This window comes from Centruroides vittatus, unplaced genomic scaffold, assembly GCF_030686945.1.
Source record: "Centruroides vittatus isolate TY-2023 unplaced genomic scaffold, ASM3068694v2 scaffold_1015, whole genome shotgun sequence".
In the NCBI taxonomy this organism is placed as follows: domain Eukaryota; kingdom Metazoa; phylum Arthropoda; class Arachnida; order Scorpiones; family Buthidae; genus Centruroides; species Centruroides vittatus.
This window is the reverse complement of record NW_027122666.1, coordinates 5,277,355-5,294,842: the sequence shown is the minus strand read 5'-3', so window position 1 is coordinate 5,294,842 and position 17,488 is coordinate 5,277,355. Positions and strand designations below refer to the sequence as shown.

The following is a 17,488-nucleotide window of genomic DNA, read 5'->3' as shown; positions in this document are numbered from 1 at the left end:
TATGTTGATATGATTCATCTTTTCCACAAATTTGAAGAAACACTCCTACATATTTTATCACTTGATTTATGCCGAACATTCCGACTCGTGATGGAGAATATGTATTACACACTCTTGTTGTTGTACAGTAGCATTTCGTTAAGTTGTACATTAAGTTAATGTTGTAAGGTCACTTAAAGCTGTTTTGTGTATGACGATTCCTTCACAGGAATAAATTATGTTGTCCTTTATGAAAATCGATGATACTTTTTAAAGATGCAATCTTCAAAATGGAATTCTTATTTATACACTTAAATATTAATTGAATCTTAGCCATATCCCTTTAAATATATTATTTAAATGTAGTATTTTTATTAAATAACTACATAATTGTATATTTAAATGTTTAATTATGGAAATAATTCAATATTTACATGAGAATTTTTAGTGTAATTTTGTTAAGTGGGCCGCATTGTTATAAATGTTTTGATGGATTTTTCGTCTTCTAACATTTACTGCTTTCGAAAAATGTTTAAATTAATAAAAACCCCTGCATATTATATTTATAGAAAGCAACTGTAGTTAAAGTTTAAGATAAAAGAAAGAAAATTACCCGCAGAAGTAAAAGTTTTAGCGAGAAACAGAAAATTAATTCAATAGTAAAATATTTAGATATGAAATTTTTATAATGTAAACCAATTGTTTGCCTTTGAAGGATGGACTCAAATGGAGGAAGAAAAAAGTTTGCAGGAAATTGGAGAGTTGTTTATGTAGGAAGTCCCACATTGGAAGCCAAAGGCTATTTGTCGTTTAACATAAAGAAAAAGAAAAATAAATAAAAATAGGGGAAAAAAATGATAAAAGTACGCAAAATATTTGTTTTAAAAACTATCTCGTTTAGCCATTTCTAAATGCGAAAGTATAATTATTCCAGAAAATTTGGGATGAAGATGATTGCTATAATTGAAAACTTGAGTTCTTTATTATTTTGTCTTATTTTTATTTCGTTTCACGCTTTATAAGGCGTTCAACCCTTATAAAACTACAAAATAAAATAAAATAAAATAAAAGAAACTGAAGTTACAGCTCTCATTTCTCATCGTTTGTCTTCGAAAATGGAGAAAGAGGGGAAAGAAGAAACTTCGACAACTTCCTATAAAGTTACATTGCTCAAACTTTCTTGGTGTAATAGCTTATTCGAAGGAAACACGAGATCTTCAGAGTGGTGGAGACAGTACGTCTAACAGGCTGTCAGTTCGGGAGAAAAATGAGTTGGAGAGTCAAACAGATTGTCCGGAGAAGGGCAGCAGATCTAGAAGTAGCAAGTCGGTTTGGTGCCGATTTTCTATATAGGAAGCTGTCGTCATATCCGTGATGTCCGTCCAACCTTTTCTTTTTTTTCTCCCTTTTCTGTTCTTCTATTACAATGATGCGTACTTTCCTTAGATGTATTTCCTAAAATAGATCAACTTTTTGATTTACTTTTCTTATTTCAACGATGCTTTCTTTTTCCCCCTGATGTTTAGATAAATTTTTCGAATAAATTATTCCAAAATTATTCAAGACTTGATGAAATAGTAAAGCTTAATTTCATGTAATTTGAATATAAAATGATTAAGTAATGCAGATTTTAAATACAATAATAAATTCCTAGAAACCTTTCCGTTGATTAAAGGCAGAAAATTCGAGTGGAAAATATGCAAAAATTTAATTTAAATTCGATGCGAAAGGAATTATATTTCTTTTCTAAGTTTGGAATCAAATTTATTTTTATATCTTTGATTATGTTAAAACTCCTTCGCAGTATTTTTCTTTCCATATTCCTTCTTGAATCTTTTCTAAATTTTAATGTTTAAATTTAGGTAGAAAATACACCAAAGAAGCACTTCTCAACCTTTTTTCTGATCCTTCTGTATATAGATTCTCAACACTAACCTGCTGCATCCCTAGGGGTATATGTACCACTGGTTAAGAAGTGATTCGCTAAAGTAATGAAATGAATGAGATTGAGAAAAAAACGAGAAGAAAAATGGAGGGGGAAAGCACAATTTTTAATAGAGTAAATTGAAATGTGCAAAAATTTGAAGCGTAAGCACACTCGATCAATAAAACTCGATCAAATTCTAGTGCAACAAAGAGAAAGTCAATGAGAATGTATTATTGATGCGTACGAAAATTCAAAAGGAGCACGACAAAGTTAATTCGGATTAGAAACGTAGTGCACAAATTAAAATTCGAACAAAAGGAATTGTATAATTCAAGCACAGAAAGGGATTAACGAGGAACTACACTAAAGTAAATCTGAATGCACGAAGAAGCGCTGTAAATAATTTACTTATAAATGGAAACAAGGAAAGTTAGAATATAAATGAATTACAATTAAACTTAGCAAAATCGTGTAACATTTATATTATTAAACTTGCTTCTAGATACTACTTAAAAATTCCGCCGATATACTAAGTTGTTGATACTCGATATCATTGTAGTCGTCTACTGACCCTAAAACTCTGCAGTTAGCTTCATTACAACTGCAGCATGTTGGCTAGATATTAAAGCTTTGGGTCATTTGTACTGAAAAGAGTCGTAAAGAAAGTAGAACTTTTTCTAGCGTGTAGTCGTAAATGAACGTATAACTTATCATAAAAAAACGGCTACACTTAAAGTAACTAAGAACTTACCCTTAGAGTAATAAACATATAAAGGGAATTCTTATATCTAGAAATTTTTCTGTTCCGTAAAATAATTCACTTAAATGTTGTTTTGATCTTTATAACTTTAATATTAAAGCAGTAATTTTGATTTAAAACTAGAAAGTTTTTCTTGATTTTTACTGTGGTAAATGTCTGCACTCTGTCCAGATGTTGTTGTTTTAACTTATATATTTTTATGCTGTTTTCTTCTTAAAACTTAAGAAATTTTTATATATTCTTATAATATTAACTTGTCTTCCATGATATTATTAAATTTTCCACGTAATGTAACTTTTTAAGTTAATATTTAAGCGTGATCTCGGTTTGCGCCTTTAGAAATGAGCAATTAATTTAATAAAGGAAGCGCTACTAGACTTTTCATGTAGGAGAATATATAAAAAGGGAATGTTTTTCGTCGATTTTCTTTAAAATATCACTATAAATTCTTTTGATAAATGAAAAAAAAAAAAATTACATTCAGAACAAACAAAGCCCGACACGAATTGTGCAAGAAAACATATCATTCAGGGGTCAGAGTTCAAGTAGCGATGACAGATATGGAGACATTTCTCTTGTCAAATACCTACTAGGGTATATTAGTGGGCGGAGGGAACCCCGTGGTTATTGCAACATCGCTCAGGACGTCGGTTCCACCTGTTTTTTTAGCAGAATGTCTCTGAAAGTTCCAACGACAGGAAAGATGGATTTAATCGTGCATCGGAACCTGCAGGAGAAGGAACTGTCACTTACTACAAGGATCGTTTAGGTTAGAAAGGGAAAGGGGGACAAAAAAGATAAATGAATGGTTTAGTCAGCGACATCAACTGTAGATGGATTGAAGTCCACCTGCTTGTGGCTCCTCAATCGAATGCATTCCACCCATTCCCTCTATATTATTTCACTACTTGTACCACAATAAACTCTCAGGGAAATAAAATAACTTCGAAAAATCCCTATTTCGATTTTAAATATCCCTAAAAGCACCTATTCAAAACGAAATATTAAAAAAAAAAAAAAAATCACTTTCGGGTCGTACTTCGTTTTAAATTCGCTTCTGTTAACAAAATCTAAGCCAAAATTTAATTATAAACATCCCTAAAAGTCTCTAAAACTCAAATAATATATAAAATTAGTTTAAAAAATTTCTTTAAAATGCTTATTTTGACGTAAACAACGTTAATAAATTATAAGAAAAAACTGATGGATAAAACCGGAAAAATCATCAACAAAGCAAATTATGGCTGGAAAAAACGAAGAAAAAAAATTTTAATTTTTAATTATGTTTTACATCTAGAGCAGATATTGCCACTTAAAAAATTACTAAAGTGGAAAAATTATTTTTATTATTTTCTGCCGCTGGATGAATTGATTATTCTTCTTAACCCTCAGCAAGAGAGAAAGAAAGGGAAGAGGAGGAGGGAGGAGGAGAAGAAGGAAGAGGAGGAGGAGGGAGGAAACAGAATAAAAAAATAAAATAAAATAGTTTTAATGGCTGAATTAATTCCGTGTTTTGCGAATGATAAGCATAACAATTTAATTAGCATTACTAATGACCATGTTTATATCAGAAGCTGGTCATGATTGATGCCTTATCTCTGAATTGAGACAAATGATTGGGATAATCAGCAAATGAATAAATAATGCAATTAGTATCTTTTGCTTTCATTCTAAACTTAAATCAAAAGAAAAATTATTGTTTCTATAATTCGTTTATAAAAATTGATTGAGGTGTTTTCTTTTTATTTTATTTATTTATTTTTATTTTTACATTCCATGCCTAATGATTGATTATATTTGTTAATTTTTAAATTATTAAATCAAAGATATCTTCGAGAAAATTAAAAGTTAATTAATGTTATTAAAATAATCATAATTAAATAAGGAACAAATTTTAAAAATATATATATATATATAATAAAACCCGTGTTTTGTCTTAGAAACATTGTTTATGAATAATAAAATAAAATAAAATTCTATAATATCTAAATAAATTTATTATTTATTTCAAATTTAATTAATTTATTTTAAAAATAATCAATAAATATCTATTTATAGTAACAAATAAACGACAAACATTAATGTATTTTCTTATGGAAATGCACAGATTTATGTATTTTTCTTCTAGAATTTTTCTAGAATAAAATTTTAAAAAAATTCTGAAAATATCGCAAAAAAATTATAGAATATATTTTATAAAATCTTCTAGAAATGATTCTTTTGAAATGTTCATTCTTTATTACAGTTTCTAGAATATGGCTTTGAATCAAGAATACATTTTTCTAGATTTATTTAATTTAGTTCATATTCTAGAAGCCTGAAAATTTAGAGATTTTGTGTTGTGGCCAATTTTATATTCAGAACTTGGCTGCAATACATGCGCTTGTGCGAAGGAAACTTTCTTTTGTCGCTTACAGTGCCAAAAGAGCCGTAGTGGTGAGTTTTGGTACTAATTATTTTTTAATGGGAAAAATGTCTATATTCTAGAAATATTTATGAATTTATTGTCAGACGTCTTTTAAAATTAATATTTTTGTAAATATTTTTAAAAATTCTGTAAATATAAGAGAATTTCTAGAATACACAAAAAATTTTCTGGAACTTTTAGAAATATTTTACTTTTTAGTTTCTAGAATGTGATGATTTATATAAATTTAGATAATTAGATATTATTTGTAGAGTGATAATTCTAGAATTTTCAAAAGTTCTGTAAAAATTTCTACGCTCTCTCTAGTTCAATTTCTAAAAAATATCTATTTCTAGAAAAGTTCTAGAAACATTTCTATAGTCCCTCTACTTGTACAGTTCCAAAAACAAATCTTCTAGAAAAGTTATAGAGAAATTATAGGTTTTATTACTTCTTGAGAAAGTTTCTAAAAATTTCTCAAGAATAAATTTAATGTAATTTCAATTCTTTCGAGTAAATTAGTTCAATATTGTAGAAAAAAAATGTAATTTAGTAGTTCTTACAGATTTACAAGTTAAACATAGATATACTTTATAATGAATTTATTAAAAATAAAACAAACAAATTTTTATAACATAATTTTAATAAAAATCTAATATAATGACAGGAATTTAAAAAAAAATTATAATTATGTAAACGCTTTTGAAACGAGAAATTCACTCAATGATGATAACAATTTTAAAATATTTTAAACTCCTCATTAATTGCTGACTTTAGCAATAATAATAATAGTAAAAAAATGTAGTAAAGTGAAGCATGAACGAAGACTTAACAAAATGCGACACACATCACAACCAGCAAACAAGAGGATTACTGGAAACAATTAAGGCAGAAATCTCCAAGGTACTCTTGTTCAAGTTTATCTTCTACTATTTCGATTGAGAAAGAAACAAAATAAATAAATAAATACGAAAAAGAGTAAGTTAGAGACTGAAGATAACTTTGATCTGCATCCTTATAAGTGAAACGAATAAAAAAACATATAAGTGATAATCCTCAGACATGATTGACTTAAAAGACTTTTCGAGTAATGAAGTAAGCTTCAGTAATAAAAATCTTTCCAGAATTTTTTTTAATTATAAATTTTTATTTAATTTATGAAAAAAATTATTCGTGTTTTACAAGTAATGAAGGTTATTTTTTTTAAATACTGTTTTAGTGCATTTCGGATTGTTACGTGATCATCTAGGCTCTAGACTATTCCCTGCCTTTCTCTTTGAATTATCAGCTAGGCTGAAAGATAACAAAAAAAGTAGAGGCTAAGTTTTTACTACTTAAGCATCTCTGAATAATAGTAGAATGCTACTATAGAGGAACCGATATCGGAGTTTTGATCTTTTCTCCCTGTCATTTTTCTTCGGATAAATTGACCAGTTGCCATTCAGTTGTAGAATAGTAAAGGGAAACTTCAACGCTAGACTCGGGTCACGTGATTGGGATCGATTTTTCTTCCTCATCCGAAGCATTTCGGGTTCAGCGGAGAAGTAAAGCGTGCCATGTCCAAGATGGACTCGTGTCACAGGAAAAGAAAATAATAGGAAACCAAAAAACCAGTTCGACGAATTTGACATCTATCGAAGGACACCGAAAATCAACCTATAATGGAACCCCTTGCCCTTTTACAATTGCAATTTGACATGATTTCATTCAAGAATTCGAACGAATATCCTTTGTACTTTTTTTCTTCCCCCTTATTCTTACATGTGAACGGTATTACTCGAATGATAATCGATTGGTCGAAGAAGAAAAATAAATTATATATATATATATATACGTAGTATATATATAAGAAAATATTTCTGATCCAATCTGGAAGTTCAATTCCTATTTCGATTTTTGTATGATTTTTGTGTATTATTTACTCTCGGTAGAGTCAAAAGGTCTGAGAATTTGAAGAATGATTTTTGATTTGTGAGTATTCACTCTTATAAAAATAGAAAACTTCCTATTTTTATGTCCTTTTTTCTACTTTATTTCTGAGCCGTAAAAATTCTATAAGGCTTTTCCTATTTCATTTTTATGTAAATAATTCATTCGAGTATATAAAAAGACTTGTCTAAAAATTCTAAATTGATTTAAAATTCAAGAAAGAATAACGCGAATCAATTGTTGTACTTAATAAATTATTATTATTATTATTATTTTAATTTCAATTATTAAATAAAATTATTTATAAAACAATTTTAATTGTAATTAATTATTTGATAATTACAATTAACTATGAAACCGATAACGTACAGAAATTGATGAATTATCATCATCACGTGTTATCGCATTGTTGTAATTGATGATATGAAATGGACGATAATTCGGAATTCTATTTTTATCAATTTCACGATGTTAATTACAATTATTTAAGTTTAATTGCAATTAAGTATATAAATAATTGTAATTAACATTATTTTCTCTTAAGAAGTTGAAATTTTTACAGGAAAAGTATTAATTTAGAAATGATAAAACTTCACAGAATCTAATAAACTGGAATAATGAAACTTTTAAATATAAGAAATTTTAATTAATAAAATATAGATTTTCTTTTTTTAATTTTAAAGCACAAGATTTAACAATAATCTTGCAGTTTTAAAGAATTAATTAATAGCAATTTTATTTATAAGCCAAAATTATTACATTTTCATGCACTACTTTTCAGATTTAATGTAAAGCAATATTCCGTATAAAAAAGGCAATAAAAATTAAAATTCGATTAAAAAAGAAAATATAATTAATTATAAACTTAATTTTTTTTAAAAAAAACTATATTTTTAATATAATCGTTAATAGCTAGAACTTAATTATCTTACTAATTAAAATTAATATTTGTTACCATTTAATAAAGTTTTTTGTTAATTTCCCACTTATCTAATATTTAACTTGTAAACGACATTAAATTAATGACTTAATATCAATTTATATACAGATATAAATGGCAACGATGATGATTAATTTTCTAAATTACATTAATTTAAATGTTAGGAGAATATTTAATAATTTTTTGATATATTTTTTACGTAAAAAAAAATACTAAACAAACTCGTGAATGTTTAAAATATAATTTTCGTTTTAATCATATATTATTAACGATCTTATATATTTTGTTTTTAAATTTAAATTTTAAATAATTTATGGTACAGAATTTTATAATAAATTTCTAAACAACAGTTTGGAATTTTTTTTAAGAAAAAAAGATATAAAATACCGAAAAGCTTTTTAAATTTTTTACTTTTTATATAAATAATTCCTTTATTTATTTATTTATTTATTTTTTATACAGATATAAGAATCGAAATAATGTAATGCATTAGAAATTTGTTTGGTTTTCGCATATAAACGTACGTAAAATAAGAAAACTCTCCAATCTGCAACACGTTGGAGCGAATACAACACGCAGAAAAAAATGAATAAAAAAAAATTCCGTTTCAATTTTACATTAGAAAATTATTCTTTACTTTTATATCTTCTCAAAAATCCGATTTTTGTATGGTTTATAAAATAGGATGTGTGTGTGTGTGTGTGTGTGTGTGTGTGTGTTGTGTGTGTGTGGTGCAGAAAATCGTGACGCTCGCACGTTCGGATGTGGAGTCACGCAACTAGCTTCCTTCCTCACGAAAACCTTGCAACAATATCGTTCTATGAATATTAAGCACTACTTCAGCTGGCCAGGCGACATTGAATTTGTTTTCTCATCTTAATAGTCATTTTAACGTATTAATTTCTCTAAATTAGATCTCGTTTATGGTCCTAGAATTTTAAAGCCATCGACTTTGGATAACATTTTCAGCATAAATGTCCAATTTCCTAAGGTTTACTGCGCCTAATTAGAATTAAGCAGCACGCTTTTGGATTTAAATTTGATAAATTTTTGTTTATTCTTCCAACTCGGATTTTTCTAATTTCATTCTTTTCTTCTTGTTTTTTTTATTTATTTTTTTTATTGTTTAAAATTGACGGAAATTCTTCTGTTAATTGCAATTATTTTAAATGAGAAACTGATGTTTATTGTAGCGAAATTAATTATTTATGAATTAGAGATAATATTTAATCGTAATTTATTTATTTATTTATTTAGTATTAATTCTAATTAGTATGATTGTTTAGTGGCTTGAGAATTTATTCTCAAACTACTAAATAAGCTTGGAATTATTAAAAGTTTATTCACTTTAAATTATAAAAAAAAAAAAAAAAATGCAGAATTTTAAGAAGTTTAATAACTTTATTTAAAATTAAATAGTACATTAAGTTTGACAACTTTTTATTTCATTTAATTTTTAGTGCTTGAAATTAATTATCATTAAACTATTAATTACAATTAACTGTTAATTGAAGTCATCAGCTGCAATAAAATGGATTCATTACAATTTAAACGTAACAATCAATTTCTGTTATAATTTTAATTAATTTTTAATTATTATTAGCAGCAATCATTGAATAAAATTTAATTTTGACAATTAACACTAATTTTTTGTTTGAAAAGAAATATATATATTTTCTATAAGGTTAAGTTTATTAGCAGATGATTAAAGTAAGAAAATTTATCTTCAAACTCTGGTTTATCTTTTTGTATGTAGAAAATTTTCAAATGTTTTCATATTTTCAGTCACGACACAGCCGAGAAGGGAGCCCATTTTTGGAAGATGACGAAGATCACTTCTTAACTCTGGACTTGGACGACGGTCGCACCGACGATGAGGCTGTATTACCCAAGGCTCTACCAATAGGGGGTGAGTTTTAAATTAATCAAGTGCCATTAAAGTTGGAAGAGGGTCCTAAAAATGGGGAAGAAATACGGTTACAAGCTTCGACTCGAATTTTCATTAGACCCATTTGGCCAAACGTATTAATAAAGTAGAAAATGGTTAGTTTCTTGTCAACTCCGACGTCCAAATAGTAAATTTCTGGCTATTTTCCGCCGTCGTAAAAGTAAAGTGTTTGGCATAAGTCCAAGAATCTTGGATATAGTAAATTTACCACCGCTTCACTCGTAAATTTGAAGGATAAAGTGTCGACCGCCGTATATACATCTTTTACCTTTCTCATCACCATTGTTTATCCTCTTCCCTTCGCCATCTCTCTTCTTTACTTCCATTTATTCCATACTTTTATCGATAGAGGAAAAAAGAACGTTGCTTAAGTTGCTGGATGCGATGATAAAAAGTGATTATTTTGGTAAGTGCAACTTGTCACGTGATGCTTTATACCATTCCATTATGTCTTAACTGGAAGGGAAAAGGATACGGGACGGATAACGTATCTAGTTAAGGTTGTTTAGGTTTGAACTAAATGACGAAGAAAGAAAAAACAGTAGGATGACAAGCAGCACTTTACTTCCGTTCCGAGTAACACAAGTGCTAGAGAACTTCCGTTCGATGCCAAACGGATTTCTGGTAGAGTGAACGTTTCTCATAAGATTTTCCATTATAAAAGTCCAAATGGTAGCCAATAGGAGAGGCTTTTTCTTATTTTTTAGAGATATTTATTGCCAAGTTTTCGTTAAAGCGAGGCCAAAGGTTTATCGAGATCATACGTTATTAAAATTAGTAGACTATAAAATAACCTCCCTTCAAAATTTTTAATTTATTTGGACATAAAGATATCGGGAAGACATTTTTCCATTACACAAAAACACCACCCGATAAAGGATGTAAATTTATTAAAGTGACTCGCGATTTTGTTTACCTCATTTTGTAAATGAGATTTTTTCCCCGGTTTCTGGGAAATATTTTTCGGTAAGTGACTCGTTTATTTTGCATAAAATCCTTTGGTAAATAAAACGTTGTTGTTGACGACTGAATAAAAAACAAGGTGGTTCAAGTAGCAAATATATTCCTATAATAGCATCCTGGCATCGCTGTGGATAATGTTGTGATATATACTGATTTAGGAGCGCATAAGAACTTTTTCTATTCAGGATTAAGGTAAATTCTCTCTCTTAGACAAAAGATGAGAGTGTGGAAAGTGGCTATCTCTCACTGAGTCGAACAGCAGTAGTATGGGTTAAAGTAGGTTGATTCCGCGCGATTTTTAGTAGTAAATAAAGCAGCAGCCTCTTTAAAATATCCTTTCCTGATCACAGTTATAACCATGATCGAGATAATAAACATAAATTAGCTTTAATTGCTATTTAAGAACCATTTTTACCAATGTTTCTGTACGTCAAGAGATGCATCAATCTTATTCAAATCTCTTACTCGCATGACATTACTCAAACAGAATATCGGTATCGGGAAAAAGCACGTAACAGATAGTTCCTATCGAGAAGTTCCTATCTCTAAGATAAAGATAAATTTTCTCCCTAGGACGAGAAATGAGTTCATAAATCTGTCATGACTATCTTTCACCCTAATCATAACTCGTAAATAGAATAGATGTAAACCTTTATTTTACAGGATCATTCTGGTTTGGTCTTGCAGAATGGTCCTGTAAACCCGTACAATTTTAGCGAGGGTCGATTCAGAGAGATGAAATTAGCCTCCGCCCAATTTGAAAATCTATATCTATCAACGTTACTCTGTTTAAACGTAAAAAAAAAAAAAAAAAAAAAAAAAAAAAAAAAAAAAAAAAATACATCAATCACTCTCACCCTTCGTCGTATGACATCAGTCAAATAGAATAGCCAATAAAAACACGACAAGATGGCGTAAAAAAGCCCCCACTGTAAAAAACGTCCATTTAAACGTCGTCACTTTATCCACCCAAATAACCCTTTTTAGTCCATTTTTTGAATTATTGCCATTCGCTCCCCTCTAGAAATCCATCAGGAGTCGCAAGTTTTTTGGGGGAAACGAAGCAAAACACCTCTAAAAACCCCCAGATGCGGATCTTAACGCGGTGATACTACCCAGGAAGCGCAGGAAGCCACGTAAGCAAAGCAGCACGCTTCAAAGCGCGTGAAGTAGTCGGATGACAGGCGATTTATTTCTTTCTCGGATGCTGCTAGACAATGCTACTACAGTAATTCAATAAAAATGACGAACGAATTCGAAATCCATTATAAATTCCATTCCCCAGCGCAAAAAATAAAATAAAATAAAATAATATATTGTAGCAGCAAGAAGAGGAAGAAAAGTAAGGAAAAAATCAGTTAATTAGTTTCTGTTTCTTTTTGTTTTGATCTTTTGCAGTTTGGAAAAAGGATGATTCCATTAAAATTAGACATGCGGGATACAAATGACGCGTCTTGTTACGATAGTAGCATCTGGAGCGTTAAATTCAATCCCCCTTTTTATTTTTTATTTTTTTTTCCTTCTTTCCTGGAGTATTATTCTGGTGGAAGGGAAAAGAGATTTCTAAATCGGTTGATTTTATTAGTTTTGGCAATTTTATGTGATCAAATAAAATTATTAGTAATGGAATTATAACCTAAGAGAGAGATGTTTATCGCTGAATATAAAAAGAAGCGTAGACGACCGGGTTCGAGGTGCATATAACAGCTTTCGTCTCCACACTATCCGGATAAAAATTGATGCAGATTGCCATTTCTCCAAATTTAATCTGACTTTCAATTTTCGTCAATCTTCAATTAGGTGCTGCTATGTTACAAGGGTTCTTCGTTATAGAAGAAGAAAAAATGGATGTACTTTAAATTCCAGCAACTAACTTCTCGCATAATATTGGTATAATAACTAAATAAGGTGTTTTAAAAAGTTTAGTATAAGATATAATATAGTAAATTCAGTAAATAAACAAGCATTAGTAAGGACTAATTTGATACTGTTCTTGCAATTCTCACTCGACATTTTTGGGACTGTAGCTTCTAATTTAACTACTGTTTCAAGTGTAAATTATGCATTCCGTCTTATTATTGTTACAATATATTGCCGTAGTAACAACGTATTAATATAAATAATGAGAACCGTAGAAAACATTCTTTACGACGCTAACTTAAGAACATTAAAAAAATCTAGCAACAAGTTGCTTAACTTTCCAGGCAGCATTTAAAACTGCGCGTTGTGCCATCTGTTATGATATTTTATTAAAAACTTTTTATATTTTTAAAATGTAATTTTTAAAATTTTCTATTATAAAATGGCAAAAAGCTTAATTTTCAGGGTAGGGATGGGTTTTATATTTAAAAAAAAAATTATAAATGCTAATAACTAGTAAAATCGTCATTAAGTCCGACCCTACCGGGGATACGACAATCCCCCTTTATCTCCCATCCTACCAACCTTTAACCACCAAAATTTAATAGTATCAATCCCCCTAATATACAAATCTCCTTGTAAAATTTCAAAAATTTTCGACAAAAAACACAAGTGTTATTAAGCTTCAAAGAGAAAGAACAAAATCGTGCCCCCTCCATACACAAACGTCCATACGTACAGGTAAAACCCCGAATATTTTTGCATTCCTTGACGTTTCAAGATCCTCGAGTCCAAAAAATTGTAAAAATTTGGGGGATCACCCATCGCCATACTTTCCTCTGTTATAAATAACATAACGGGGAAAGTAACTGCACTGTAATAGCGCTTCTTTATTATTGTACTAGTAACAGAGAAATAATAGCTTTGTTGTGATGCAGCAGTGTTTAGTGTTATCGCACTATTGAATCTGAAACACTTTGAACTGTTTGATATCATCTTGACCCCATTTTATTCTTCTTTCCACTTCAGGTTACGTCCGAACGCCTTATGTTCATCGAATGTTACCATAATGGCATTTAAAAAGGAATACGTTTTCATCTTCTATTGTATTGGCTTCAAACGTTTTTTTATTGGGTTAGTATCTGACCCGGATGGAGGTAGCTCCATCCCAACTAACATCTAAAACTTTTCCCTTTCTCCAAGAGAAAGTAGGGCATAAAAATTTTGGTACGGAGCCAAGGAACGGGAGAATAATAAATCATCTCAACACCTTCAACAAAAATTCCGAACTTGTTTTCGGGCTGGAAATGCACATGCGATATCAACTCTACGGCACAAGGGGCATAACAACAAATAAAACTCCAAGTTAACACGCCAGTCACACGTCACACTACTTTATAAGAAATCACGCACAAACACGCACGTAACTTATACACGTTAGTTGACAAGATGGAAGATTTATTACTGCGGTAGCATTCTTAGTTTGATAAACTATACAACATCTAATGGCTATTTAATAGCAGAAACATAATCTAACGACGCTAAGATCGTTATAACGGGGGAATAGAAGAGATACTTCGATATAACGAGCACGTATAAAACGGAATTAAATTATATAAATTAAGAAAAGATGAAACTCTTCCGCATCAATTCCCTAAAGATTCGATAGAGAGAAATGTGTTTTATTTGCGAGAATTCCGTCTGAATAAATTTCTATAACATATTTTGACGAATGTTTATCTTATATTGACCTTTCTCCGCATTTAAGGTGGGAATACAAAATGCAACTCGCCTTATCTGAAGCGTAAAATGCGCTGGCGAGGTTGTAAAATTTTAATATGCTTCCGAGAAGATAGCTTAAGGCATTGGATAGAAAATGCTACTGCAGTAACAAAAATATGCTTTCCTTGATTACATCTCCTGTTTTGCTAGATTTAGTATAACCCGCGGTCATTGAAAACCCGTGATATTTTATTGTCCGCTTCCATCTTTCTTCATTAACGACGTTAGAACAAATGGAAATTTCTTACTCCCTCCTATGATAAGTTATACCAGAAAGATGCTTGCATATAGAGAAAGAGAAAGAGAGCGCTCCTTCAGCAAAAATTCCAACTTTCCAGAATTGCAAAAGAGCAACTAGAACTGCTTTTCCAATAAAATAAAACGTAAGGCCATACTCTTGACCAGCTTATCATTTTAATAGAAACCTACAAATTCTATTTATGGATTTATATAAGAGTCCAAGCCCACACAAAAGAAATTTTCCACCCAGTTCGTTGCAGACGTTGTTTGCTTAGAAAAGCTTCATAACCTTATGCCATCTCCCCGTTCAGCATCCTCATCCCTCTCTTCTGCAGATGACATCCGGAAAGAGAACTTGGCTTTCGAGGTGATCACCGGATCGAGTCAATATTTAAATATATAGACCATGCCATGTGCCATCATCGTATACTAGGATACGCTACCGAGGTAAAGAGGGGGTTTTACTAAAGACGAAAACTAGACAAAGAACAAAGAAATTGACCTAGAGTTAAGTATAAATCTTGGAAATTTTCTAGATTTTTCCGGAAGAAAATGGATCGTCGGTAGCATTTTCGTAGCTAAATTGGAAGTTTACTTAATTGGATGAAGGGCTGAAGATGTCATTAAGCAGATATGTTCAGCAATTAATAATAAAACGGGCGGGAGCGGAGCTGCTTATCTTAGGAGAATAAATTTTTGTGTTTTCGTTCTTTGTTCTTAATAGCAGCTGTTATGTCTACCATATTTAATCCTATAGTTATGAGTGAGGTTCTTTGTAAGTGTAAGAGCACGTTTCGTCTTTAATTTTCTATTGTTGTACGAGTTTCTTTTTTCCCCCTTATCCGGTCTTCAGATTATTGCTGCAGAGACTTCAAAATTCGAGGAAAAATTGATGTGTAAATGAGGGAGAAAATTGAAAAATTATATGTTATAAATATTTAAAACTTTCCAAATTGATAAATTTTCCGACAAGATTTTCTAAAATTTAAACATATTTTTATTTAAAAAATATTCTGTTATTCACTTAATTTCAGTAATTATCTCATTTGTTAACTCGAGAATTTAATATTTTATTCTTCCGTGTTTTATAAATCTTACGGTTTTCTCCAAAAGAAATGTCAAAAACTCTAGAACTGAACAATTTTATATGCAGCAATTTCCTACAATCATCAAAAATTTAAAGTTCAAAAAAGTTTTAAATTTTTGAATTCGGTGTATTTTTCCAGTATTGAATCCATCATATTTTTCCAATATTAAATCCAACATATTTTTCCAACATTGAATCCAACATATTTTTCCAATATTGAATCCAACATATTTTTCCAATATTAAATCCAACATATTTTTCCAATATTGAATCCATCATATTTTTCTAATATTGAATCCAACATATTTTTCCAATATTGAATCCAACATATTTTTCCAATATTGAATCCAACATATTTTTCCAATATTGAATCCAACATATTTTTCCAATATTAAATCCAACATATTTTTCCAATATTGAATCCATCATATTTTTCTAATATTGAATCCAACATATTTTTCCAATATTGAATCCAACATATTTTTCCAATATTGAATCCAACATATTTTTCCAATATTAAATCCAACATATTTTTCCAATATTGAATCCAACATATTTTTCCAATATTGAATCCAACATATTTTTCCAATATTGAATCCAACATATTTTTCCAATATTGAATCCAACATATTTTTCCAATATTGAATCCAACATATTTTTCCAATATTAAATCCAACATATTTTTCCAATATTGAATCCACATATTTTTCTAATATTGAATCCAACATATTTTTCCAATATTGAATCCAACATATTTTTCCAATATTGAATCCAACATATTTTTCCAATATTGAATCCAACATATTTTTCCAATATTGAATCCATCATATTTTTCTAATATTGAATCCAACATATTTTTCCAATATTGAATCCAACATATTTTTCCAATATTGAATCCAACATATTTTTCCAATATTGAATCCAACATATTTTTCCAATATTGAATCCAACATATTTTTCCAATATTGAATCCAACATATTTTTCCAATATTGAATCCATCATATTTTTCCAATATTGAATCCAACATATTTTTCCAATATTGAATCCATCATATTTTTCTAATATTGAATCCAACATATTTTTCCAATATTAAATCCAACATATTTTCCAATATTGAATCCAACTTATTTTTCTAATATTGAATCCAATATATTTTCCCAATATTGATTCAACATATATTTCCCAACGTTAAATCCAAGATTCTCGAATCCAACAAGTTCAAGATATTTTCAAGAATATAACGCAAAAGATTACTCAGCTATTATTATCTCTTCAACAGGTTTTCTAAACTCACAATTATTCGAACAAAGTTTTCTCACAAATAACTATTAAATTCTAAAAAATCAACCCTTTTTTCTTTTCAACTGTAAAAAATATTGACAAATTTTTATTCAAATAAGTTTTATAAATTGAAATTCAACTGAAAATATTTATAAGATAATCGAATTTCCTGGAATTCAAAAAAAAATCTTACTTTTACTCTACTGACAGAATTTCTAGAATATAAATTCTGAAATTCTAGAACGTATTTACTATTTAATATAAGGAATTTTCTTAAAAAACAAGAATTTTAACCGCTTCATTGGTAAAATCTTATTATTGTTGTTGTTAAAGAAGCGTTAAACTTGTCTGGAAAGAGTTTCAACAGAAACTTCAACACATTGC

At 29.3% G+C, this 17,488-nt stretch overlaps 2 protein-coding genes across 4 annotated transcripts in view; both read left to right on the top strand.

Annotated features, from left to right (window-relative positions):
* Window positions 1–17,488, top strand: part of LOC136986347 (maternal embryonic leucine zipper kinase-like) — a 261,268-nt gene that overhangs the window by 133,543 nt on the left and 110,237 nt on the right. The gene's annotated exons all lie outside the window — the stretch shown is intronic.
* Window positions 1–17,488, top strand: part of LOC136986300 (follistatin-related protein 5-like) — a 135,556-nt gene that overhangs the window by 92,486 nt on the left and 25,582 nt on the right. For all 3 annotated transcript variants that reach the window (XM_067283797.1, XM_067283796.1, XM_067283795.1), the window contains exon 3: window positions 9,728–9,851. In XM_067283797.1, the coding sequence (XP_067139898.1) occupies window positions 9,728–9,851 (124 nt within the window). The remainder of the gene's footprint in view (window positions 1–9,727; window positions 9,852–17,488) is intronic.